This window comes from Mobula birostris, chromosome 4 (assembly GCF_030028105.1).
Source record: "Mobula birostris isolate sMobBir1 chromosome 4, sMobBir1.hap1, whole genome shotgun sequence".
In the NCBI taxonomy this organism is placed as follows: Eukaryota; Metazoa; Chordata; class Chondrichthyes; order Myliobatiformes; family Myliobatidae; genus Mobula; species Mobula birostris.
The window spans coordinates 96839044-96866916 of NC_092373.1; the positions used below are offsets into that span (position 1 = coordinate 96839044).

Consider the following 27873-nt stretch of genomic DNA (forward strand, 5'->3'; position numbering starts at 1 on the left):
ATACGAGAGATGCAACAAAGAACAAATGACAGGATTTATGTAGACAAAAAGGCTCTAGTAACATTCATTGCAGGAGTGATTAATAGTACTGCTGAGGTAAAGTCAAAAAGTGACAAAATTCAGCTGGTGGTAAGAGCAGCAGTAAACCATTTAGGGTTAGTAGGACTGACATGGGAGGAAGTGAGGGAGAACCTCAGTAATCAGTCAAGCCAGGAAGTGTCATGTGTTGGTTAATACTAATTATGGTGATTCTTTTACAATGGAATGCAAGGAGCTTACTGGCCAATAGCCAGGAATTCAAGCACTTTATTAAAGAAATGGTTGTAAAACCGGATGTAGTGTGTATTCAGGAAACTTGGTTGAAACCAACTTTAGACTTTGTGGTATATGGGTATACAATGATAGAAAGATAGAAATCTAGGGGGAGGAGGGGGTTGTGCTATGTTAATCAAGCAAGGTATACCATATAGGGTACTGGAAAAAGGAGATGATCAGGAATACATAGTGGTGGAAGTGTGGGAGAGAGGGGAGGGAGTGGTTATAATTAACTACAATCCATGTAAAAGGTTGGATTTGGACAGCCTATTAAAGATACAAGGACAAAACAGACATAAAGTAGTGTGGTGTGCAGATTTCAATGCTCATAGCACAATATGGGGGGATCAGATTACAGATCCAAATGGAAAGGTAATTGAAGATTTGATGGAAGAAAGGGATTTGGTGTGTGTGAATGATGGTAGCGGCACAAGGATAGATATAACAACAGGAACTGAGTCAGTGTTAGATATTACGTTAGTGCCTAATACCTTGGCTGGCATTAGTAACTGGGGAGTTTGGACTGCTTCAACAGTAGGCAGTGATCACTACCCAGTTTTGTGTTCAGTGGGTGAAAGAGTTGAAGTAAGACCAGGTGGCGGAACCCCAAAGTGGGTGTTTGAAAAAGCTGATTGGGGTAAGTTCCAGAAGTTGAGTGAAGAAGGGTTGACAAAGATTGATATTTCTGGAAATGTAGATGAATTAAACAGTGAGGTGACTTCAGCAATTATCATGGCAGCAGAAGGATCTATACCTAGGAGTAAAAATAGGATGAATAGAAAACTGGTACCATGGTGGACAGAGGAATGTTGTCAGGGTATAAAAAACAGAAATAGAGCATTCAGGCTAGTTAAAAGAACCCATAATATGCAGCATTTGGTTCAATATAAGAAAGCACAGGCAGTGGTGAGAAGAACTATACGTCAAGCTAAAAGGGCAAGTTGGAGGAGTTTTTGCGACAAGGTAGGAAGAACAACACCTGTGGGAGAGATATGGGGAATGATTAAGAGGATGGGAGGAGATAGAAGGGAATGGGAATATCCAGTAATGATATCTGAGGAGGAAACTGCAGTCTCCAGTAGGGATAAGGCTGAGGTCATGGCCAAGTCATTTGTACTGATACACAGTTCAGAAAATTTGTCTGAAGAAGGGAGAAGAAGAAGGGAAAGAATAATGAGCCAACACCCAGGTGTGTTAAGCAGGAGGGAAGGAACAGATGATATAATTGATGATCCACTTACATTAGCAGAAATGGTGAGAGCAATAAAGAGATTGAGACCAACCTCCCCAGGGAAAGATCTGATATGCTCTGTGATGCTAAAAAATCTAGGAGAAGGAGCGCTCTTGAAGTTGCTGCATTTTTATAACAGAGTGTGGGAGGAGGGAAGATTACCAAGTGCATGGAAAGAAGCAGTAGTAATTCCAATAAGGAAGCCTGGCAAGGATCTGTCAAAACCCACTAGCTACAGGCCAATTGCATTAACATCAAGTATATGTAAGATAATGGAAAGGATGATAACAGAAAGGTTATCATATGAGCTTGAGAAAAGAGGAATGCTGGCAAGTTATCAGAGTGGTTTTAGAAAGGGAAGGAATTCCATGGACTCAGTGATTATGTTAGAGACTGAAATAAGGGAGGCCCAGGCAAATAGAGAGTCAGTAGTGGCAGTGTTCTTTGACATTGAAAAAGCCTATGATATGATGTGGAAGGAAGGATTATTAATTAAACTGCACAAGATGGGGGTCGGTGGGAGAGTTTTTAATTGGATTAAAGATTTTTTGTTTGGTAGAAAACTTCAAGTTCGGATTGGATCAGAATTATCAAAACAGTACATAGTGGAAAATGGCACACCTCAAGGTAGTGTGATTAGCCCATTACTTTTCATGATTATGATCAATGATGTCTTCACAAAGGTACCAGTGGATATAGGTAGGTCACTGTTTGCGGATGATGGGGCCTTATGGAAAAGAGGCAGGAACATGGACCATATAATAAGGAGACTACAAGAAGCAATTGATGAAATGGTGGAGTGGGGTTATGACTGGGGATGTAGATTTTCAGTAGACAAAACTCAAACTGTATTTTTTACCAGGGAAAGGGTTGAGGTAGGGAAGAAGTTAAGGATGTATGGGGTTGAATTAGAAAGGGTTGCATCATTTAAATTTCTGGGAGTTATATTTGATTCACGATTAACATGGGCAGACCATATCAGGAAAGTTGAGGAGAAATGTAAAAAAGTAATAAATGTGATGAGATGTTTGACTGGTAGGGAATGGGGAGCAAGTTGTTCAGCTTTGAAGAGAATGTATGTGGCTTTAGTAAGATCTGTATTGGATTATGGAAATATAGTATATGGATCAGCAGCTAGGTCCCTTATAAGGAAACTGGATGTGATTCAGGCTCAGGCCTTGAGAGTGTGCAGTGGGGCTTTTAAAACGTCACCAGTGTCAGCCCTACAGGTAGAAATGGGAATAATGCCTTTGGAACTAAGAAGGATGCAACTGATGGCAAACTACTGGGCTAACTTGCAGGGGCACAATGATTCTCACCCTACTAAAGGAGTGTTGCAGGAGTGCTGGGAAAATGGGAGGTTTCAGAGGGATACCTTTAGTCGGGTAGGGAATGATATCGTGAAAGAATGTGGAGTATTTGATCTGAGGATAAGTCCTTCAGTAGTTTATCTGGTTGTAGCTCCATGGAAGCTTGTATGGCCTGACATAGACTGGCATTTGTTAGAGGTAAAAAGGAAAGAAAGATATAAAACAGATTTGGTAAATGCATTTAACTGTCATGTGATGGAAAAGTATAGTGATTATACTCACATTTATACGGATGGTGCGAAGGAACCTGAAACAGGAGTGACAGGGTTTGGGGTGGTAATACCAGCAAAAGAAATTGGAATCAGCAGAAGAACATCTAATAAGTTAAGGGTGTTTACAGTGGAGATGCTGGCAGTGTTGGTTGCGTTGCAATGGGTGCAGAAAGCCAGACAAGCCAAAGCATTGATATGTTCAGATTCATCCTCAGTTCTAGCAAGTTTAAGGTCTTTTCACACAAACAGTCGGCAAGATGTACTTTATGAAGTCCTTCAGTTAGTTACAAGAATTGCAAATCAGGGAGGTCAGGTAAAATTTCTATGGGTTCCAGCACATGTAGGGGTGAAGGGGAATGAGAGGGTGGATGAGTTGGCAAAGAGGGCGTTAAAGAAAGAAAATGTGGAAATGCACATTAGTATCAGTAAAGCAGAGGTTAAGTGTGTAATCTGGGAAAAAGTCAACCAAATGTGGCAAGAAAGATGAGACAGGGAGGGGAAAGGGAGGCATTTATATCAAATACAAAAGAGTGTTGCAGTTACTAGGGTAGGTAATGGAAACGGAAGAGAGGAAATTGTGTGGACTAGGTTAAGGCTGGGGCATTGTGCATTAAACAAAACATTGAAAATGATAGGGAAACACCAGACAGGATTGTGTGAGGAATGTCAGGAAGAGGAGTCAGTAGAACATGTAGTTTTGTGTTGCAGGAAGTATGGGATACAGAGAGAGATGATGAGAATAAATTAAGGGAGTTGGGGATGCAGGAATTCACATTAAAAGGGTTGCTGGGCATGGGTGAGAGAGCACAAGTCCGGGTATTTTTAGCGTTTTTAAGGGGTACAGGGGTTTTTTATAGAATATGACGAATAAACAGGAATAGGATACTAGGATGGTCAAAGATGGGAGGGTGAAGTGTAGGTTTGTGTGTGTGTGTGTGAGAGAGATTGGGTGAAGGGGTTTAGAATGTATGTCTAGTGCACATTCTGGAGCAGAGGGTGGCGGTAATGCACCATTAAGCTGGATGCCAACCGCCGTAAAACAAGATACAGACAAACAGAGTTGAAAAGAGCTGGGTTGTGCGGTGGCTGGTGGTTATGGAAAGAGAGAGTCCAGTTGTGACTGAAAAATGGTGTACAGAGAGAACATCAAGGAAAGAGCCAAGCTGTTGTAGGAAGTTTTTGGCGAAAGTGGAAGTGAACTAGAGATGGAGGTTGGCGGGAAAGAGGAAGAAAAGAAAGCAGAGCTACGAGATATCAAACTCTGAGGAGTCAGCGGATGATCAAAGCAGGACAGCAAAACAATGGAAAGAAGATGAGATTAAAGCAATTATAAAACTAAGTGAAGACGGGGCTTCTTTTGGTGATTGCAACCCGATTCGTTTGACGAAGATGCTCAACAAAATTATAGGCGAGATCAAAGGAGCAAAGTTTTTACGAAATGGATCGCTATTAGTGATTTGTCGGAATAGTGCTCAGCAAGGTAAAGTGATAAGATTATGTAAAATAAATGGCAAAGAAGTACAATGCTCAATTCCCAACAATAGAAGATGGACTTAGAGGAGTTATTTCAGGGATACCAACAAAAGTTACTATGGATGCGATTAAACAAAACATAAAAGGAGCAAAAATTATTGAGGCCAAATATTTGAAAGTTACAAGATACGGGAAAAAGTGTGATAGTTTATTGGTAATGATTAACTTTGATGAAGAGAGGTTGCCGACTAACGTTTACTTATGTGTTATGTGGTTAGAATATATATACCACCGCCTTTAAGATGCTATAAATGTCAGAAATTCGGGCACATTGCGGCGGTCTGCAGAGGAAAACAAAGATGTGGGAGATGCGCTGGAAAACATGAATATGGGAAATGTGAAGTGGGAGCTAGGCTGAAATGCTGCAATTGTGGTGAGGAACACAGCGCAGCTTATCGAGGGTGCATCTATAGCAAGAAGGCGGCTGAGATACAATATGTAAAAAGTAACTCAAGGAATCAGTTATGCAGAGGCAGTGAAAGAATTTGATGAAAAAAAGGCTGTCAAGCAAACAAATACAGGGAATAATAAACTGGTGAATTGTGACAGCTGTAATATGAAAAATAAGGATACACTATTAATGAGTAGAAAGGAGTTCGTGCTTTTATGGTGGATGCAATTAATTGTTCAGCGTAAACAAGCAAAAGAACTGAGAAAATTAAAATTATCATCAAGTCTGCAGAAAAGTATCTTGGTATTAAAGGAATTAGGTGGGAAGTCGTCAAAGAAACGCTGAATAGAGGATCCAACAGTTCACAGGCAGGGGAGATGGAATCTTAATGGCAGTATATTTATCGTAAATGGTCAAGAATTTAAGAAATGTTTCAGAATTTAAGGAAAATCCTCAGATTTTATGGTTGAAGCCCAGGGTAAATTTGCAGAACTCCAACAACAAAGAAGTACCCGACAAGAACAACAGTGAGTTGGAAAGAGATTGGAAAATGGAGGAAATTATTACAAAGATACAAAAGGAAAAGAAATTTGTTGCAAAGTGAATTATCTACATTCAGATTATAAAATGAAAACATGGAAGCAAATGAAGAAGAACTCTGAGGTCTCAGTAAACGACTGCAGTCTATGATCCAAGAAAAGGAAAACCTGAAAAAGCAGATAGACTTGGCAAAACAGCAATTTTAAAAGTATAACATGCGATAATTGCTATTCTTTAACAAGACAATTTTAGTTTTACAAGTGATGTAGATGAAATCAATGTAATTGAAGTAATGCAACTACACAAAAACATGTGATATCATTAGGGAAGAATAGCAGTTTGCGGCATTATCTAATGAGCGCATTAAGCATCCACGAGGAATTACAACTACACAGTGATGCTAATAGAGAACTGCAGGCTGAACTAGATTGTCTAAAGTAGAGAACTCCAGGACATATTTGGTTGGAACACCACAAGTCTAGCAGGTGGCCGTAATGCACTGAAAACTGGTTGCCAACCTCCATAAAACAAAAAAGAAGAAGAAGAGTTGAAAAGAACAAAAGGCTCTGGACTGAGGGCAAAGAACAATGCTGGTTCTAGCCCTGGACTAGAGCCAATAAAATGATGACCCAGGTTGATCAGGTGACCTTGAGCCAATGGGATGGAAATGCAACATTTGAACTGATGAGAGAAAGGAGCTCCAAATGCAAAGCAGTGACAACCCTCCAGAGACCAACCATTGCGGGTGTGGAGAACGCCACAAACACATGGAAATTACATTGGGGCCAATGTAGACTCCTTTCACAGGTGTTGCATATTTAATTTTTTAAAGAATATTTTAGTAATCTTCTATAGATATCGGCTGATTAAGTATCCTTGTTTGTTTAAATAATTAATTATGGGTTGTATGTAAAAATGTTAATTGCTTATGTCAATATGGTACCACGTGATATGTGTGGGCTACACTTAAAGCAAACTCGAAGTTAAATCTGTATTCCCAGACTCTTCTGGCTTTCTTTGAATTATTTTAATATTTTGAAGTTACAAAACATCACATTGGCAACAACGTATTTTTAAAATGAACCTGACATGACCATCGACCTGTTAAAAGTGCAGAGAGGTGTTCAAAATGTAATAAATGCAGTGAGGACTGGTTGAGTTATAAAAAGCACATGTTCTTCAGAAAGGAAGACATGGTCAAGTTTTTTTAAAAAGGCAGTAAATGGGGGTATTTACAGATTCATAAAGAATGAGTACCAGTGATAATAATCATTTTTAAAAAAAGGCAGAAGTGGCTGGCTGTGTTGGAAAGATTGATGGGTTTGATAACACAATGGGTAATCTGTATACTGAGCTACTGGAACAGTATTTTGATGCAAATGGAATAGCCAACGTTAAAAGGCATACAACAGGAATTCTGCAGATGCTGGAAATTCAAGCAACACACATCAAAGTTGCTGGTGAACGCAGCAGGCCAGGCAGCACCTGTAGGAAGAGGTGCAGTCGGCGTTTCAGGCCGAGACCCTTCGTCAGGACTAACTGAAGGAAGAGTGAGAAAGGGATTTGAAAGTTGGAGGGGGAGGGGGAGATCCAAAAGGCATACACTTTGGTTCAAAGTTTGACTGCTCCAACCAAACAATCAGAAATTAGCTTTGCTACTATTGTATAAGTGATGCAGGAACATTTAGAACCAAAACCATTGTTGATTGCAGAGTGCTTCAGGTTTCATAAGCGGAATTAAGAAGTGTACATGGCTGAGTTGAAGAGACTGTCCAAGCATCCTCAGTTCGGTAATGAGCTTAATGATGCACTAAGTGGCATTTAGTTTGTGGAAACTTCAAAGAAGGCATCCAAAAGTTGCTCCTAACTGAAGCACAATTTTAATTCAAAATTGAAATTGCTCTTTCAATGGAAACCGTAGACAGAAAAGCAATTGAGTTGCTGTCAGCCATGAAAGTGAGCGTGAAGAAAATTGCAGCATCTAAACGGAAACCAGTCTGGCCAAACAAATTGTGTCACTATTGTAGCAGGGGCCTTCATACAGCAAACAAATGTAGATTTAAAGGCAAAACTTGCAGGAAAATACAACAAAGTAGGACACATGTCCAAGACAAAAATAAATGGGACTGTTCAGGGATGAGAAATCTCTAAAATGTCAAGTTGCAGTTTCAAAAAGAACACTAATCTACATGCTGTTAATGAAAAATCTGATAATGATGAGAGTGATAGGACTGTGTAGCCTTGAGATTTAGAGTGAAAATTACTAATACACAAGCAATATGGCTTGCACCAGACCTGAATGGCAAATTAAGTAAAATTGAATTAGACACTGGCTCAGCTGTTTCAATCATTCCAAAGAAACTGAAAATGGCATCTCAAAGATACCAAACTGAAACCTGCAGATATAAAACTAAGAACTTATACTGGAGAAAGGGTTACTTCTGTGGGAATAACATTCATAACAGTGAAATGCAATAACCAATAAGCCACTTTGTGCTTGTATGTGGTAAAGTCAGAAGGACCAGCTTTGTGGGGTCATGATTGGCTGAGACAACTACGAGATTGGAAATCCATCCGCCATTTGCATGTCATGTTCCCTACAATAAAGTCAACTGAAAGTGAATTAAGAAAGATACAACTGTCTCCATGCTGAACACCATGAACCGTTGCCCAACAGAGGACAAACAGGTGTTGGTGTCAACCTCTGTACCCCTGGATGGAAAGCATATTGAGCCACGGAAGGACCATGTTGCTCAGAGGAAGCATGTAAGTGACAAAAGCACTGGTCCGACTACAACTGTTATTGTAAGCAACATATCTGAGAAAGCTTTTGGTATGTTAATCAGGCAGTTACTTGGGAAGCATAGCTAGGTTTTAAGCTGGAAGAGAGTTCAAGGATCTTCAGAAAAGTTGCAAGAATTTGGCTTTTGTGAGGTCAAAGAACCAGAATCTATTCTGCATGCATTAAAGTTATTGCATGAACTTCAAGTGGGAGACAAAAAGCTGCTGTAAAAGTAAATGAAAAGACCAAAGCCCAGTTGGATCGATGGAAGGCCAAAAAAGTGAGACAATGGAGATACAAAACCAGAGGATTCTTCAGAAGATGTTGTGGATGAGGAAACCAAGGAGAGAGATCAGATCGTAAAGGGAGCAATAGAAGGATTAATAAGAGAATACTCCAGTGAACTAAATGCAACTTCCCAAAATCAAGATGCACAAACTAAAAGGGAAAAAAGAGGGAAGAGGTGGAAAGAAAGTGTGAATGAGAAAAAAAGATGTGTAAGAGAGAAGCAACGTAAGAAAGAAAAAGAAAAGAATTGAAGTAGATCCAGAGATAGAAAAGAAAAAAGGTCTCCAAAGCTGTCAGAGCATTTCCTGCAGCCTGAGTCAACTCATAGAATGAAGCACTACAAAGGAGGCTCCAGAATTTCAACATGTTTCACAGCCACAAATCTCACCTGCAAAGCAGAGTGATCCCCTTTGTCAGGAAAGATATTATCCCACAAGAGTAAGAAACCCTCCACAGCAATTAAATCATTAAGACTGAAATTTACTATGCTGTGGATTTCTGTTTAGGCAGTTGTATTATATAAAATACTGTGTATGTAGCTGAGATGTATTATAGATCAGTGAGTCTGACTTCAGTGGTGGGCAAGTTGTTGGACAAGATCCTGAGGGGCAGGATTTATGAGCATTTGGAGAGACATATTCAGATGAGGGATAGTCAGTATGGCTTTGTCAAGGGCAAGTCATGCGTTATGAACCTGACTGAATTCTTTGAGAATGTAACAAAACACATTGATGAAGGTCGAGCAATGGATGTAGTGGATTTTAGTAAGACATTTGATAAGGTTCCCCATGCAAAGCTCCTTCAAAAAGTAATGAGGCATGGGATCCAAGGAAACCTTGCTTTGTAGATCCAGAATTGGCTTGCCCACAGAAGGCAAAGGGTGGTTGTAGATGGTTTGTATTCTGCATGGAGGATGGTGACCAGTGATGTTCTGCAGGAATCTGTTCTGGGACCCCTCCTCTTTGTGAGTTTTGTAAATCACCTGGATGAAGAAGTAGAAGGGTGGGTTAGTAAGTTTGCTAATGATACAAAAGGTTGGGGGTGTTGTGGTTAGTCTGGAGAGTCATCAGAGGTTACAACGGGATATCGATAGGTTGCAGAACTGAGCTGAGAAGTGGCAGATGGAGTTCAACCCAGATATGTGTGAAGTGGTTCATTTTGGTAGGTCAAATTTGAAGACAGAATATAGTATTAATGATAAGACTCTTGGCAGTGTGGAGGATCAGAGGGATCTGGGGGTCCATGTCCATAGGACACTCAAAGCTGCTGTGCAGGTTGACTCTGTGGTTAAGAAGGTGTTTGGTGTGCTGGCCTTCATCAAACGTGGGATTGAGTTCAAGAGCTGTGAGGTAATGTTACAGTTGGTTAGACCCCCTTGGAGTACTGTGTTCAGTTCTGGTCACCTCACTACCGGAAGGATGTGAATACTATAGAAAGAGTTCAGGGGAGATTTACAATGATGTTGCCTGGATTGGAGAGCATGCCTTATGAGAACAGGTTGAGTGAACTCGGCCTTTTCTTCTTGGAGCGACGAAAGGAGAGAGGTGACCTGATAAGAGGTATATAAGATGATGAGGGGCATTGATCATGTAGATAGCCAGAGGTTTTTTCCCAGGACTGAAAAGGCTAACATGAGGGATAGTTTTAAGGTGCTTGGAAGTAGGTACAAGGGGGAATGTCAGGGGTAAGTTTTTCGACACAGAATGAGTGAATGCGTGGAATGCACTGCCTGTGACAGTTGTGGAGGTGGATACAATAGAGTCTTTTAAAAGACTCTTAGATAGGTACATGGAGCTTAGAAAAATAGAAGGCTACACAGTAGGGAAAATTCTAGGACATTTCTAGAGTAGATTACATGTTCGATACAACACTGTGGGCTGAAGGGCCATTCTGTTAAAGGACTAGATGGGACAATGTTTGTCAAATGTGTTCATGAAAGTTTCCTTAATTAGTATGTAGAAATCTCAACAACAGAGTGTGTGATATTTGATCTGCTATTAGGGAATGACACAGGGCAGGTGACAGAAGTTTGTGTAGGTGAACTCTTTGTATTAGTAATCACAATGCCATTAGTTTCATTAGTTCTGGTCCAAAAATTGACATGATAAATTGGAGAAAGGCCAATTTTGATGGTATCAGAAAGATATTGAGTCCCTGGTTAAGGAGGTACATAGCAGGTTTCAGCAGATAGGAACAAATGAGGTGCTTATGTAGCATAGGAAATGCAAGAGAAGCCTTAAGAAAGAAATCAGCAGGGCTAAAAGAAGGCATGAGGTTGTGCTAGCAGATAAGGGGAAGGAGAATCCTAAGGGATTCTACAGATGTGTTACGAGCAAAAGGATTGCAAGAGACAAAATTGATTGTCTGTAAGATCAGAATGGTAATCTATGCATAGAGGCAAAACAGATGAGGGAGATGTTAAATGATATTTTTGTATCTTTATTTACTCGGGAGATGGACACAGAGTGTGTAGAAGTGAGCCAAAGCATCAATGGCTTCATAGACCCAATATAGATCACAGAGGAGGCAAATCATGGTGGATAAATCCCCTGGACCTGATAAAGTGTTCCCCCTGCAGGAGGCAACTGCAGAAATTGCTGGGGCCCATTAAGAGATAATTAAACACAAAATAATCTGCAGATGCTGGGATCAAAACAACACTCACAACACGCTGGAGGAACTCAGCAGGTCGGGCAACATCCGTGGAAACGATGAGTCGACGTTTCGGGCCGGAACCTTTCGTCAGGACTGTAGAGGGAAGGGTTAGGGCCTCTGCCCCTTCCCTCTACAGTCTGACGAAGGGAGCCGGCCCGAAACGTCGACTCATCGTTTCCACAGATGCTGCCCGACCTGCTGAGTTCCTCCAGCGTGTTCTAAGAGATATTTAAATCATCCTTGGAGACAGCCGTAGTACCAGAGGATTGGAGGATAGCCAAGGCTGTTCCACTGTTTGAGAAAGGCCCTAAACATAAACGAGGAAATTAGTAGTGAGAAAATTATTGGATGGTTTTCTAAGGGTCCAGATATACAAGTTTTTGGATAGATATGGACTGATTAAGAACAGTCAGCCTGGCTTTATGCGTGGTAAGTCATGTCTAACCAATCTTAAGAGTTTTTCCAGGAAGTTACCTGGAAAGTAGATGAAGGCAAGGCAGTGGATGTTGTCTATATGAAATTTAGCAAGGCATCTGACAAGATTCCCCCTTGGGAAGTTGGTCGGGAAGGTTCAGTCACTCTGCTTCCAGGGTGAGAAAGTAAATTGGATTAGACATTGGCTTTGTGAGAGAAGCCAGAGAGTGGTTATAATTGGTTATCTCTCTGACAGAGGCCTGGACTAGTGGTGTGCCACAGGGATCAGTGCTGGGTCTGTTGTTGTTTATTGTCTATATCAACAATTTGAATGATAATGTGATTAACTGGATCAATAAATTTGCAGATGATACCAAGATCGAGGATGTACTGGACAGCACGGAAGGCTTGTAGAGGGATCTGGACCAGCTGTAAAAGTGAGCTGAAAAATGGCAGATAGAATTTAATGCAGACAAGTGTGAGGCATTGCACTTTGGTGGGCCAATCAGGATAGGTTTTATAGAGTCAACAGAAGGGCACTGAGGACTGGAGTAGAACAACCGGATCTCGGAATACAGGTACATAATTTATTGAAAGCAGTATCACAGGTAAAAAGGGTTGTAAAGAAAGCTTTAGGCACATTGGCTTTCATAAATCAAAGCATTAAGTACAGGAGATGGGATGTTAGGTTGAAGTTGTATAAGACCTTGGTGAGCCCTAATTGGAGTATTGTATGCAGTTTTGGTCACCTATCTACAGGAAATATGTAAATAAGGTTGAAAGATTACATAGAAAATTAGAAAGATGTTGCTGGATCTGGAGATAAGGAAAGATTGAATAGGTTCTTTAGAACGTAGAAAACTGAGAGGAGATTTGATAGTAGTACACAAAATTATGAGCGGTATATATAGGATAAATGCAAGCAGGCTATTTCCATTGAATTTGGGTGGGACTACAACCAAAGTCCCACCCTATGGGCTAAGGGTGAAAGGTGAAAAGTTCAAGGGGAACATGAGTGGAAACTTCTTCCCTCAGAGGGTCATGAGAGTGCAAAATGAGATGCTAACGCAAGTGGTGCTGAGAGATTGATTTCAATATTTAAGCTAAGTTTGGATAGGTACATAGATGATAGGACTATGGAGAGCTATGGTCCCAGTGCAGATCGATGGGAGTAAGCAGTTTGAATGCCTCAGCATGGACTAGATGGGTCAAGGACCTAGTTCTGTGCTGTAGTTTTCTACGTCTTTATGACTCTAAGCCTGATGCATCCAGATAAGATACTTTCTATAATGCATCAATAAAAATTGGTAAGAGTTGATGGAGCCGTGTCAAATTTCTTCTGTTTCATGAGTAAATGGAGACATTCATTAGCTTTCTTGGCCATGCATCAGGACAGGCTACTGGTGATGTTAACTCCTAGGAACATGAGGCTCTCAACCCTGTTGACTTCAACACCATTGACGTAGACAACAGCATGTGCACCACACACCTTCCTGATGTCAATGACAAGCTCTCAGTTTTGCTGATATTGAAGGAAAGGTTGTTGTCATGACACCATGTGATTATATCCTTCCTATACTTCAACTGATTGTTATTTGCAATAAACTACTGTGGTCTCATTTGCAAATATGTAGATGGAGTTAGAGCAGATCCTGGAGACGCAGTTCCGATTGTAAAGGGGATACAGTGAAGGGCTGAGTGTAGAGTCTTATGAGGCACCAGGATTTAGAATAATTCTGCAAGAGTTGTTACCCCCCATCTTCATTGATCACAGACAGTTGGTCAGGACATAAAGAATACAATTAAAGAGGGAGGCACTGACTCTCGGGTTCCAGACTTTGCTGATGAGTTTGCTTGTAATCAGTCTAAGGTAGGTGTCATTACTGTTCAGATGCAGAGCTAAATGTAGTGTTGTTATACTGGCTGAAGGATGTCTTCAATGGAGGAGAGGGCTTTACCGTAATGGACTAAGCCAGAGTCAATTAATTTTGTCATGGTTCAGGAAAAAATTGGAAACATCACTCTACTCTTCAAGAAGGGAGAAACACAGAAGAAAGGAAATTATAGGCCAGTTAGTCTGACCTCAGTGGTTGGGAAAAGTTGGAGTCTATTGTTAAGGATGTGTTTTCGGGGTACTTGGCAGCACATGATAAAATAGGGCATAGTCAGCATGCTTTTTCTCAAGGGAAAGATCTTGCCTGACAAATCTATTGAAATTCTTTGAAGAAATAACAAGCAGGATAGACAAAGGAAAATGGGTGGATATTGTGTACTTGAGTATTCAGAAGGCATTTGACAAGGTGCCACGTATGAGGCTGCTTAACAAGTTAGGAGTCATGGTATTATAGGAAAGATTCTAGCATGGATAGAGCATTGGGTAATTGGCAGGAGGCAAAGAGAAGGAATAAAAGGTGCCTTTTCTGGTCAGCTGCCGGCTACTAGTGGTGTTCCACAGGTGTCTGTGTTGGGACCGCATCTCTTTGCATTGATTTGGTTGATGGAATTTATGGCTTTGTGGCCAAGTTTGCAGACAATACAAAGACAGGTGGAAGGGCAGGAAGTTTTGAGGAGGTAGAGCAACTACAGAAGGACTTGGGCATATTAGGAAAATAGGCAAAGAAATGGCAGATGGAATACAATGTTGGGAAGTGTATGGTTATGCACTTTGGTAAGAGAAATAAAAACATAGGCTACTTTCCAAATGGAGAGAAATCTCAAAAATCTGAAGTACAAAGGGATTTGGAAGTCAAGAGGTGCAAGCTGAAGGTTTTGCCATGGCCCTCACAGTCCCCTGACCTAAACATCATCAAGAATCTGTGGATAGACCTCAAAAGAGCAGTGCATGAAAGACAGCCCAAGATTCTCTCAGAACTAGAAGCCTTTTGCAAGGAAGACTGGGTGAAAATCCCCCAAACAAGAATTGGAAGACTCTTAGCTGGCTACAAAAAGCATTTACAAGCTGTGATACTTGCCAAAGGGGGTGTTACTAAGTACTGCATTGCAGGGTGCCCAAACATTTGCTTTAGGCCCTTTTCCTTTTTTTGTTATTTTGAAACTGTAAAAGTTGTAAATAAAAAAGTTGTAAATAAAAAAGTTTTCTTGCTTAAAATATTAAAGAAATGTGTCATCTTTAACTTTATGCCTTTTGGAAATCAGTTTGTCTTTTACTCGCTTAGCTATTCACAGTAACAGAAATTTTGACCAGGGGTGCCCAAACTTTTGCATGCCACTGTACTGACTGTGGGATGCTAAACAAAGTTAAGTGAAGTTTCTCTTGTTGTATAAATACGAACTCTTTATAACCTAAAAATCAGTTCTGGTGGTGGTGGAGGCTGCTGCAGACTCTCCATGATGTCATGTTAATAAACTCGTAAAAGAAAACTTGAAGTCACTCTGGTGTTCTTAGTTACTGTTTCCACAACAGTAAGTGTGAGGGATTACACTTTGAGAGGTCAAATGAAAGGAGAAAGTATATAGTTAATAGAATTAAAATACAGGGGATCTAGGTCATAGTTGACTGAAAGCAGGTATATAAGTGCATGGGGTTATTAAAACTGCATGTAACATGCTTGCCATCAGGGTAGAGGGGCTGTGTACAAGAGTGAAGAAATAATACTGCCATTAGATAATACTTTAGTCAGACCACACTTGAAGTGTGATGTGCAGCTATGGTTGCCCATATTAACAAACACAAAATAACTCAAGTTCCTTGGCAGGTCAGGCAGCATCAATGGAGAGGAATAAACTGAGGTTTCAGGCCAAGACCTTTCATCAGGATTAGAAAGGAAGTGGGGGAGGAGAGAAGGAGGAGTACAAGCTGCCAGGCAATAGATGAAGTTGGGAGAGTGGGATGCTGGGTAGGTGGGGGAGGGGAGAAGCTGGTAGGTGATAGATGGAGAAGGAGAAATCTGATAGGAGGGGAGAGTGGACCAATGAGGAGGAGGTGCACCAAAGGGAGGTGATAGGCAAGTGAGGAAAAGAGGAAGGATAAGAGGGGAGCCAGATTGGGGAAATAAAAAATGTCCACCCAGATGGAAAATGAGCTGTTGCTCATACAAACTGAGAGTGGCCTCATCATGGCAATAGAGAAGGCCATGGACAAATGTGTTGGAATGAGTATAGGAAGTAGATTTAAAATGGGTGGCCAATGGGAAATCCTACCTGTTTTAGACAAAGTGAAGGTGTTTGACTAAGGGTAATGACGATATTATTTCTTACATCCTTCACATACATGAGCAGTACAAATCTTAACATTACGTCTCTGCCTAAATGTGCAATCATAATCAGTTATAATAATTTATAATAAATAGAACAGTCAATGTAACATAGAGTACACTCAAATCAGCGTGAGTTAATCAGTCTGATGGCCTAGTGGAAGAAGCTGTCCCAGAGCCTGTTGGTCCTGGCTTTTATGCTGTGGTACCACTCCCTGATGGTAGCAGCTGGAATAGATTGTGGTTGGGGTTACTTGGGTCTCCAGTGATCCTACTTTTTTTTTCACACCTGTCTTTGTAAATGACCTGAATCATGGGAAGTTCACAACTACAGATGCACTGGGCTGTCCACACCACGCTCTGCAGAGTCCTGTGATTAAGGGAGATACAGTTCTCATACCAGGCAGTCATGCAGCCAGACAGGATGCTCTCAATTGCACTCCTGTAGAAAGTTCTTAGGATCTGGGGGCTCATACCAAACTTCCTCAACCATCTGAGGTGAAAGGGGCGCTGTTGTGCCTTTTTCACCACACAGCTGGTGTGTACAGACCACATGATGTAGATGCCGAGGAACTTAAAGCTGTTTACCCTCTCAACCCCAGATCCATTGATGCCCATCTCCATTCCTCCTGTAATCGATAACCAGCTCCTTTGTTTTTGCGACATTGAGGGAGAGGTTGTTTACTTGACACCACTGTGTCACAGAGATGCCTTCTTCCCTGTAGGACACCTCATTATTGTTTGAGATAAGGCCAATCAATGTAGTGTTGTTGGCAAATTTACTCAGCAGATTAGAGCTGTGGGTGGTGATACAGTCATGGGTATACAGGGCGTAAAGTAGGGGACTTAGTACACAGCCCTGAGGGGCTCCTGTATTGAGAGTCAGAGGGGTGGAGGTGAGGGAGCCCATTCTTACCACCTGCCAGCAATCTGACAGGAAGTCCAGGATCCAGCTACACAAGGCAAGGTCAAGGCCGAGGTCTCTGAGATTCCTGTCGAGCCTGGATGGAATTATGATGTTCTTTGAAGCAGGAGAGCTTCAAAGAAGAGGGTTTTCTTTCCTCTACCATTGATGTTGCCTTCATCTGCATTTCCTCTATTTCCCAGATATTCACCCTCATCCCATCTTCCTGTGTAGGGATTAAGTTCCCTTCATCCTCACCAACCACTCCACGAGCTTCCACTTCCAGCACACCATTCTCAGTAACTTCCATCATCCTACACTAAACACTGATTTATACTTGTGCGTCAAATCGACACCATAAGTACGGTGTAGCCGCGAACCCTACGCCGTAGCCTGACGCGCACCTTTCCTAAAAGTGTAACCATGCGTCGTGGCAACGCAGACTGCAACAACTGTGATTGGTCCACTTGGTAGCATCGCATTTCCTCCTACGCTGCAATAGCTTCCCATTGGGCAACTGAAGGGCAGGGAAGGTACTCTGGCTGCAATGCTTTCCATAAAGCTTTACAGACCTCCGAAATTATGGAGGACACATTTCGCTTTTACAAAAAAAGACGCTCGCTTTAAACTTGTTTACCCCGAGAAAGACTACCATGACCATGAAGCCTTGCACCGGCAGGTGTGTGCACATGCCTGACGTGCGAATACGTGACGTGCACATGCATGTACCTGCCCAAATTGCAGAGCGACGCAGACACACCAACGCACAAGTATAAGTGCTCACAACAGCATAGCCCACTTGCGTAGGCTACAGCGTAAGCTGGTATGCACAAGTATAAATCAGTCTTCAGCCTAAGCACATCTTTCTCTCCCTCCCACTTTCCACAAGGGTTGCTCTTTTCATGATTCCCTTGTCCATTCATCCCTTTCCACTGATCTCCTTCCTGACACTTATCCCTGCAAGTGGGACAAGTACTACACCTACACCTTCACCTCCACCTTCACTACCATTCAGAGCTCAAATAGTTCCTCCAGGTGAGGCAACACTTCACCTGAAGTCTGTTGGGGTCATCTCCTTTATCCAGTGCTCCTGGTACAACATCCTTTGCATTGGTGATACTCAATGTAAATTGGGGACCTTTTTGTGAAGTACAGGCTACCTCATAACTTAAGAGTTCCATCTAATCTTTGCTTCCTAAAGCTTAACTATGCTTCCTTCTTCCTCTTGACTAGATGCTTCACACCTCATCAATCTTCCCCTGCCTCAATGGGACAAACCTATCAAGAAATCAATGCAAGCGCTTACTAAGCAACCTCCACATTTCTGAGTATATTTCCCTGAGAACATCTGTTCCTAATTTACACTCCCAAGTTCCTGCCTAACAGCATTGTATATATCCCTCCCCAAATGAAACACCTTCCCACTGGTCTGCTCCTATCCTTGTCCAAGGCTATGCTAAGGGTCAGGGAATTGTAGTCACCGTCTCTGAAATGCTCATTCACTGAGCAATCTGTCACCTGAATTGGTTCATTGCCCAGTCCCAGATCCAATATGGCCTCTGCTCTGGTCAGCATGTCCATATATTCTTGGGAGTCCTTCCTGGACACACCTAATACATTCTGCCCAATCCAAACTTCTTGCACTAAGGAGGTGCCAATCTATTTTAATTTTAACTAGTAATTGAAAGCTTATCTAAACTAGTTCCCTCTGTCTACACAACTCATACCCTTCCGTTCCCTACATACTCACATGCCTACATTAAAGCCTGTTAAACACCTCTATTATATTTGCTTTCATCATCACCCTGGCAGCATATTCATGGGCAACCACTACTCTATAAAAAACAGGTGCATAGTCTGCGCATCTCACTTGATCTTATTCCACTCACCTTAAATATATACCCCTCAATCTTACAAACTTCTCAGTTGCCCCCTCAGACTCTGCCGTTCCACAGAAAACCACACAAGTTTGTCCAACCTATCCCCATAGCATAAGCCCTTTTATGCTGATAAAATCCTGGTACACTTTTTCTGCACTTTCTCTGAAGTCTCACCATCCCTCCTACAATTGGATACAGCCCAACCACGGTTTGTAAAGCTGCAATTTAGTTCCTTATTCTTGAATTCAGTGCCTGAAATAATAAAGATAATCATTCTGCATGTTCACTTTCCACCCTATCAACTTGCACGGCTATCTTCAGGGAGCTATGGACTTGGACTCAAAGATCCTTCTGCAGAACAGTTGTGTCCTGCCATTGTGCCCTTTACCTCTTATCTACCAAAGTGTACTACTCCACACCTGCCGTATTCTATAATACCACATGCCACCAGTCTTATCATTAAACACTAGCTCAGGTTGTGAGGCCTACATTCCCTTGAACAAAAACATTAAAAATTTTAACACGCAAACACGAGGAAATCTGCAGATGCTGAAATTTCAAGCAACACACATAAAAGTTGCTGGTGAACGCAGCAGGCCAGGCAGCATCTCTAGGAAGATGTTTCGGGCTGAGACCTTTTGTCAGAACTAACTGAAAGAAGAGCTAGTAAGAGATTTGAAAGTGGGAGGGGGAGGTGGAGATCCGAAATGATAGGAGAAGACAGGAGAGGGAGGGATGGAGCCAAGAGCTGGACAGTTGATTGGCAAAAGGGATATGAGAGGATCATGGGACAGGAGGCCGAGAGAGAAAGAGAGGGGGATGGGGTATAGTGAGAGGGACAGAGGGAGAAAAAGGACAGAGAGAAAAAGAATGTGTGTATATAAACAAATAAATAACGGATAGGGTACGAGGGGGAGGTGGGGCATTAGCGGAAGTTTGAGAAGTCAATGTTCATGCCATCGATTTGGAGGCTACCCAGACAGAATATAAGGTGTTGTTCCCCCAACCTGAGTGTGCCTTCATCTTTACAGTAGAGGAGGCTGTGGATAGACATATCAGAATGGGAATGGGATGTGGAATTAAAATGTGTGGCCACTGGGAGATCCTGCTTACTCTGGTGGACAGAGTGTAGGTGTTCAGCGAAACGATCTCCCAGTCTGCATCAGGTCTCACCAATATATAGAAGGCTGCATCGGGAGCACTGGACGCAGTATATCACCCCAGACGACTCACAGGTGAAGTGTCACCTCACCTGGAAGGACTGTCTGGGGCCCTGAATGGTAGTGAGGGAGGAAGTGTAAGGGCATGTGTCACACTTGTTCCGCTTACAAGGATAAGTGCCAGGAGGGAGATAGGTGGGGAGGGATGGGGGGGACAAATGGACAAGGGAGTCACGTAGGGAGCGATCCCTGCGGAAAGTGGGGGGGGGGGAGGGAAAGATGTGCTTAGTGGTGTGATCCCGTTGGAGGTGGCGGAAGTTACGGAGGATACGTTGGACCCAGAGGCTGGTGGGGTGGTAGGTGAGGACAAGGGGAACCTTATTCCTGGTGGGGTGGTGGGAGGATGGAGTGAGAGCAGATGTGCGTGAAATGGGGAGATGCGTTTGAGAGCAGAGTTGATGGTGAAGGAAGGGAAGTCCCTTTCTTTAAAAAAGGAGGACATCTGCTTCGTCCTGGAATGAAAAGCCTCATCCTGAGAGCAGATGTGGCAGAGACAGACGAATTGCGAGAAGGGGATGGCATTTTTGCAAGAGACAGGGTGAGAAGAGGAATAGTCCAGATAGCTGTGAGAGTCAGGCTTATAGTAGACTTCAGTAGATAAGCTGTCTCCAGAGATAGAGACAGAAAGATCTAGAAAGGGGAGGGAGGTGTCAGAAATGGACCAGGTAAACTTGTGGGCAGGGTGAAAGTTGGAGGCAAAGTTAATGAAGTCAACGAGCTCAGCATGCGTACAGGAAGAAGCGCCAATACAGTCATCGATATAGCGAAGGAAAAGTGGGGGACAGATACCAGAATAGGTCTGGAACATAGATTGTTCCACAAAGCCAACAAAAAGGCAGGCATAGCTGGGACCCATACGGGTGCCCATGGCTACACCTTTAGTTTGGAGGAAGTGGGAGGAGCCAAAGGAGAAATTTTTAAGAGTAAGGACTAATTCCGCTAGACGGAGCAGAGTGGTGGTAGAGGGGAACTGGTTAGGTCTGGAATCCAAAAAGAAGTGGAGAGCTTTGAGACCTTCATGATGGGGGATGGAAATATATAGGGACTGGACATCCATGGTGAAAATAAAGCGGTGGGGTCCAGGGAACTTAAAATCATCAAAATGTTTCAGAGCGTGAGAAGTGTCACAAACATAGGTAGGAAGGGGTTGAACAAGGGGGGATAAAACAGTGTCGAGGTATGCAGAAATGAGTTCGGTGGGGCAGGAGCAAGCTGAGACAATGGGTCTACCTGGACAGGCAGGTTTGTGAATCTTGGGTTGGAGGTAGAAACGGGAAGTGCAGGGTGTGGGAACTATAAGGTTGGTAGCAGTGGATGGGAGATCCCCTGAGCAGATAAAGTCGGTGATGGCGTGGGAGACAATGGCCTGGTGCTCCTTAGGGGAGTCATGATCGAGGGGTAAATAAGAGGAGGTATCAGCCAGTTGTCGCTGTGCCTCGGCAAGGTAGAGGTCAGTGCGCCAGACTACAACAGCACCCTCCTTATCAGTGGGTGTTATAGTAAGGTTAGGATTAGTACGGAGGGAGAGGAGAGCAGAGCGTTCAGAACGAGTGAGGTTGCAATGGGAACAAGGTGCAGTGAAGTCGAGATGGTTGATGTCCCCTCGGCAGTTAGCAATAAACAGATCCAGAGCAGGCAGAAGACCAGAGCGGGGTGTCCATGAAGAGGAGGAGGTTGAAGATGGGAGAAGGGGTCATCGTTGGGGATGGGAGAGTCCTTGCTGAAGAAGTAGGCTCGAAGACGGAGCCGGTGGAAGAAGGGTTCAGCATAATGGCGAACGCGGAACTCGCCACCCCACTAGGAATAGGATTCCCTCGTCCTCACCTACCACCCCACCAGCCTCCGGGTCCAACATATAATTCTCCGTAACTTCGGCCACCTCCAACGGGATCCCACCACTAAGCACATCTTTCCCTCTCCACCTCTGCTTTCCGCAGGGATCGCTCCCTACGCGACTCCTTTGTCCATTCGTCCCCCCCATCCCTCCCCACCAATCTCCCTCCTGGCACTTATCCTTGTAAGCGGAACAAGTGCTACACATGCCCTTACACTTCCTCCCTCACTACCATTCAGGGCCCCAGACAGTCCTTACAGGTGAGGCGACACTTCACCCGTCAGTCGTCTGGGGTGATATACTGCGTCCGGTGCTCCCGATGCAGCCTTCTATATATTGGCGAGACCCGATGTAGACTGGGAGATTGTTTCGCTGAACACCTACGCTCTGTCCACCAGAGAAAGCAGGATCTCCCAGTGGCCACACATTTTAATTCCACGTCACATTCCCATTCTGATATGTCTATCCACGGCCTCCTCTACTGTAAAGATGAAGACACACTCAGGTTGGAGGAACAACACCTTATATTCTGTCTGGGTAGCCTCCAACCTGATGGCATGAACATTGACTTCTCAAACTTCCGCTAATGCCCCACCTCCCCCTCGTACCCCATCCATTATTTATTTATTTATATACACATATTCTTTTTCTCTGTCCTTTTTCTCCCTCTGTCCCTCTCACTATATCCCTTGCCCATCCTCTGGGCTTCCCCCCTCCCCCTTTCTTTCTCCCTAGGCCTCCATGATCCTCTCATATCCCTTTGGCCAATCAACTGTCCAGCTCTTGGCTCCATCCCTCCCCCTCTCAAATCTCTTACTAGCTCCTATTTCAGATAGTCCTGATGAAGGGTCTCGGCTTGAAACGTTAACTGTACCTCTTCCTATTAAAATTTTTATAGCATTCTGTCCATTCAGAAGTTCAAAATGTCAGAGATTTTTAATTTTCCACTTGTATCGCGTTATGCTTATTAACAGGTAAGAGAAAGCAAATCCAGCAATACTGTGTTGCCTTACCTACTATGGTCTTGCTGTACTGATTTGGCTCAAATATGTAGTGGGGCAGGGTAAGCAGGAAGGCTCCAGCACTGAGTAGAAGGCCGCCTAATCCAACCACTTTTGGGCGGTGAACTCGACTTCCAAAATAACTAACAAAAATAATCAGAACTGAGTTCCCAACCTGAAAGAAATTACAGCAGAAAATGTTACTTGTGAAAACATAATGAAGGAATATTTTTCAATGAAGAACAATTTATTGTATTACAGTAAGTGTCACTCACCATTATCCTGCACATTACATGGAGCAGATTATGTGCAAATCCACTATCTCCAAGTGCAATTTTAATCAGATAGCAATACTGTCTTTAAAAAAACTGATTGGATGATCTAATCCAATTGCCCTGTACCACTTTCATCTGTTTTCATTAGGAAGTATCTGAAATATGCTCCTAGCATATGTTCTTAAACAAAGTTCCTCAAATTCACAGCAGTGTGCCTAGCCACATAGTCGTGAGTGTAGAGAGAGTAGAGCAGTGGCTAAGCACACACCCTCGCATCACTATGCAGTGATGCACCCAGTAAGAATACTCCTTACCATACATCTGTAGGAAATTAGCCAGAGTTTTTGGTGACATATGTGAGGGGATCCAGGAGTGCCCCTATTAAATGATTGAAGAGAGACCGAGAAAGTCAGAGTTATTTACCACAGATATGTTGCTTTTGAAAAAAGAGAGAGAGAGAGACTGTCACTTTAAGGCATTGGAAGTAACTTTAGATTTTTACTGAGTTTGGAGTTGGAGACAGCACCGAGCAGCTCGGAAGTTGCTATGGTGACCAAAGGCTGGTTGTTGATGTTACTTTCAAGGACAGGTTGCCTGCTTGTGCACTCCTTTACAGACAAAGGAAGGAGGGACTCTTTGAATGACAGGTGATGCTCAGCCTGGTGAAATAAATGGGAGGTCAGATGATACAGACCTCAGACACGTGATCTGGACACTGAGTGAGCATTGCTGTGCCCGCAGAGGAAGTGGGTTTTTGGAGGATCGATCCAAATTGCTATTCCAGTTTGAGAAGAAGGGGTTGACTCGTGGGGAATTGTCTATGTGTCCACCCTCGCCTGGGTGATAGCTCCACCACAGAAGACTGGTCCCCCTGGTTAAAGTCACAGTCAGTGACTTGTAAAGGATTTCGGAGGATGACGAGAAGATCGACGGCATCAGCTCACCTGCAGACTCAGCTCTCTCTCTCTCTGTCTCTCTCTCCCTATCACTACTCAACTCAATACCACGAACTGAACTGAACTGAACTTTACTCAACATCGTAAGACTGTATCTTTTTACCCCTAGACTTAAAGAAGCTTGGTTTTTCATACATATATATTCCACACTTACTTTTATATATAATCATTGCTAACCTGTTTGATTTATCTACATTTATATTACTGTATTGTGTAGTTACTAATAAATATTAGTAGTTTATAGCAATACGAGACTCCAAAGTGTTTTCCATCTCTGCAGGTTTCTTAACCCCTGTCACGGGGTACGTGACACATACCAAATTTCCTCACTCCTAATGAAGTATTGCTGCTGTCATGCCACTTTATGATTGTATCAATATGTTGGGTTCAGGATAGACTCATTGAGACGTTGATGCCCAGGAGCTTGAACCTGCTGAACTCTCAATGAGCACTGGTGTGGTGTGTGTCCTTTTGACTTCCCCTTTCTGAAGTCCATAATCAATTCCTGGGTCTTCAAGATGTTGAGTAGAAGGTTACTGTTATGGCACCACTCAATCAACCAACTTACTCCCATACATTTCTCCCATCACCATCTGAGATTCTGCCAACAACAATGGTGTCATCGGCAAATTTCTAAATGCCATTTTAGCTGTAGCTAGTCACATAGTCATGAGCGTAGAGGGAGTAGAGCAGTGGACTAAGCACACATCCTCGCATCACTACCAATGCCTCCACAATCTCTTCAGCTACCTTTTCTGAACTCTGGGGTGTAGTCCACCTTTTGACTGTTCAGCTTTCCAAGTACCTTTTCCTCAGTGATAGCAACTGTACCCACTTGCACACTTTGACACTCATATATTTCTGGCATATTGCTAGTGCCTTCCACAGTAAAGACTGATGCAAAATACCTATTAAGTTGGTCCGCTATTTCTTTGTCCCCCATTACTGCCTCTCCAGCGTCAGTTTCCAGTGGTTCCATATCTACACTCCTCACTTTTACTCTTTTTATATCTGAAAAACACTTGTGTCCTCTTTTATTATTCAATAGCATAACTTCATATTTCATCTTCTCTCCTTATGACTTTTTAGTTACCTTTTGTTGATTTTTAAAAACTTCCCAGTCCCCTGACTTCCCACTAATTTTTGCTCTATTATAGGCCCTCTTTTTTGTTTTTGTTTTTATGCTGTCCTTGACTTCTTTTGTCAGCCACGATTGCGTCATCCTCCCTTCTTCCTCATCTTTGGGATGTATGCATTATGTGCCTTCTGAATTGCTCCCAGAAACTCCATCCATTACTATTCTGCCACATCCCTGCTAGTTAGTGTTTCCTTCCAATCAATGAAGGTCAGCTCCTCTCTTGTGCCTCTGTAATTCTGTTTACTCCACTGCAGTAAAAGTACATCAGACTTCAGCTTCTCCTTTTCAAACTGTACAGTAGAACCTTATCATATAATGAGCACTGTTTCCTTTAATTTAAACTCACTAATCAAACCTGGTTCATTACACAACACACAATCCAGAATTGCCTTTTCTCTGGTGGGCTCAACCTCAAGCTGCTCTAAAAAGCCATCTTGTAGACATTCTGCAAATGCCCTCACTTGGAATCCAACCCCAACATGATTTTCCCAATCTACCCCATGACTATTGTAACATAGCCCTCTTTAAACTCCCTTTCTACCTCCTGTTGTAATTTGTTGCCCATGTCCTGGTTACTGTTTGGAGGCCTGTATAAAACAGGGGTTATTTTTCTTTTAAATCTTTTTATTGAATAAGTATACAAAGGGTAAACCATAAAGGCACTAATACACTGTTAGAAATTACAGGAGATATTAATACAGAAGAAAAAATTGATACAAACAGTGCAATTTAAACATAAAATAATATGGTAAAATAATAGTATACTAATTTTTATATATATATATATATATCAATAGAGAAAAGGAAAAAAACCCCCAAAAAAGACCCCAAAAAAAACCCACCATGCAACTAAACTAAAAGCAAAGCAATGGGCTAACTTGGAAACAGGTAGAGTTGAAGAACTTAAAATCACGTCCTCAAACCCGACCTCCATTAAAAAGTTTTAAAAAAAGGCAAGAAGGGAATACAAATATGGAACAAAAGAGAAAAAAAAATTACATTAAATGAAAATATTGAATAAAAGATCTCCAGGTCTGTTCAAATTTAAGTGAGGAATCATAAAGGTTACTTCTAATTTTCTCCAAATTTAAGCATAATATCGTCTGGGAAAACCAAAAAAAGGTAGTTGGAGCATTAAGCTCTTTCCAATGTTGTAAGATACATCTTTTCGCCATTAAAGTAAGAAATGCAATCATTCTACGGGCTGAAGGGGAAAGATTACTGGAAATTTTAGGTAATCCAAAGATAGCAGTAATAGGATGAGGAGAGATATCTATATTCAATACCTTTGAGATAATATTAAAAATGTCTCTCCAAAAAGTTTCCGGAGTTCGACAAGACCAAAACATATGAGTTAAAGAGGCTATCTGCCCCGGACATCTATCACAAAAAGGATTAATATGAGAATAAAAATGAGCTAATTTATCTTTGGATATATGTGCTCTATGAACAACTTTAAATTGAATTAGGGAATGTTTAGCACAGACAGAGGAAGTATTAACTAATCGTAAAATCTGCCCCCAGTCATCCACGGAAATAATAGAACCCAATTCTTGTTCCCAATCTGACCTAATCTTATCAAATGGAGCTTCCTAAGTTTCATAATAATATTATAAATAATAGCCGTTGCACCTTTCTGACATGGATTAAGGTTAATTATAATATCTAAAATATATGTAGGAGGGAGCATTGGAAAGGAAGAAAGTATAGTACTTAGGAAATTTCTAACTTGAAGATATCTTAAAAAATGTATTCTTGGTAAATTATATTTATTAGATAATTGTTCAAAAGACATAAGGGAACCATCTAAAAATAAATCCAAAAACCGTGAAATACCCTTAGTCTTCCAAATTTGAAACGCACAATCCGAGAAAGAGGGAGGAAAAAATATGTTACCTAAAATAGCTAGCCCAAATTGGTTGAGATCAAAAAATTTTCTGAATTGAAACCAAATACGCAAGGTATATTTAACTATCAGGTTAGAGACCAGTTTGAGGCGTTTCAAATCAAAAGGAAGAGAGGAACCTAAAATAGAGCCAAGTGCATAGCCCTGAGCAGATTGTAACTCCAATATTACCCATTTAAGGAATGGATAGTGTATCTTGGTCAAGTAACCAAAATTTCATATGTCGAATATTAATTGCCCAATAATAGAATCTAAAGTTAGGTAATGCTAGACCTCCATCTCGCTTGGCTTTCTGTAAATGTATTTTACCCAATCTCGGGTTTTTATTTTGCCAAATAAATGAAGAAATTTTAGAGTCAACTTTATCAAAAAAAGATTTTGGAACAAAAATCGGTAATGCCTGAAATATATATAAAACTTTTGGCAGAATAAACATCTTAACTGCATTAATACGACCAATCAAAGTTAAATATAATGGAAACCATTTAGATGAAGGTTGAGTAATATGGTCAATTAAGGGTAAAAAATTAGTCTTAAATAAATCTTTGTACTTACAAGTAATTTTAATCCCAAGATATGAGAAATAATTATTAATCAATTTAAACAGTAAGTTATGATACAAGGGAAGTTGTTTATTAATCGGAAAAAGTTCACTCTTACTAAGATTTAATTTATAACCTGAAAAAGACTAAATTGTGCTAATAACTCTAAAACAGCAGGGATGGATTTTTGAGGATTAGAAATATATAAAATTAAGTCATCAGCAAAGAGTGATATTTTATGGGACTTCAAGCCCTGAGTTATCCCAATAATA

The 27873-nt window shown here is 41.8% G+C and overlaps 1 protein-coding gene across 7 annotated transcripts in view; it reads right to left on the reverse strand.

Moving 5' to 3' along the window:
* Positions 1-27873, reverse strand: part of LOC140196509 (solute carrier organic anion transporter family member 2A1-like) — a 407319-nt gene that overhangs the window by 240158 nt on the left and 139288 nt on the right. For all 7 annotated transcript variants that reach the window (XR_011885727.1, XR_011885728.1, XR_011885729.1 and 4 more), the window contains exon 3: positions 22797-22959. Coding sequence is in view for 3 of the 7 variants with exons in the window: in XM_072255831.1 (XP_072111932.1) it covers positions 22797-22959 (163 nt within the window). In the remaining 4 variants the exon portion in view is untranslated. The remainder of the gene's footprint in view (positions 1-22796; positions 22960-27873) is intronic.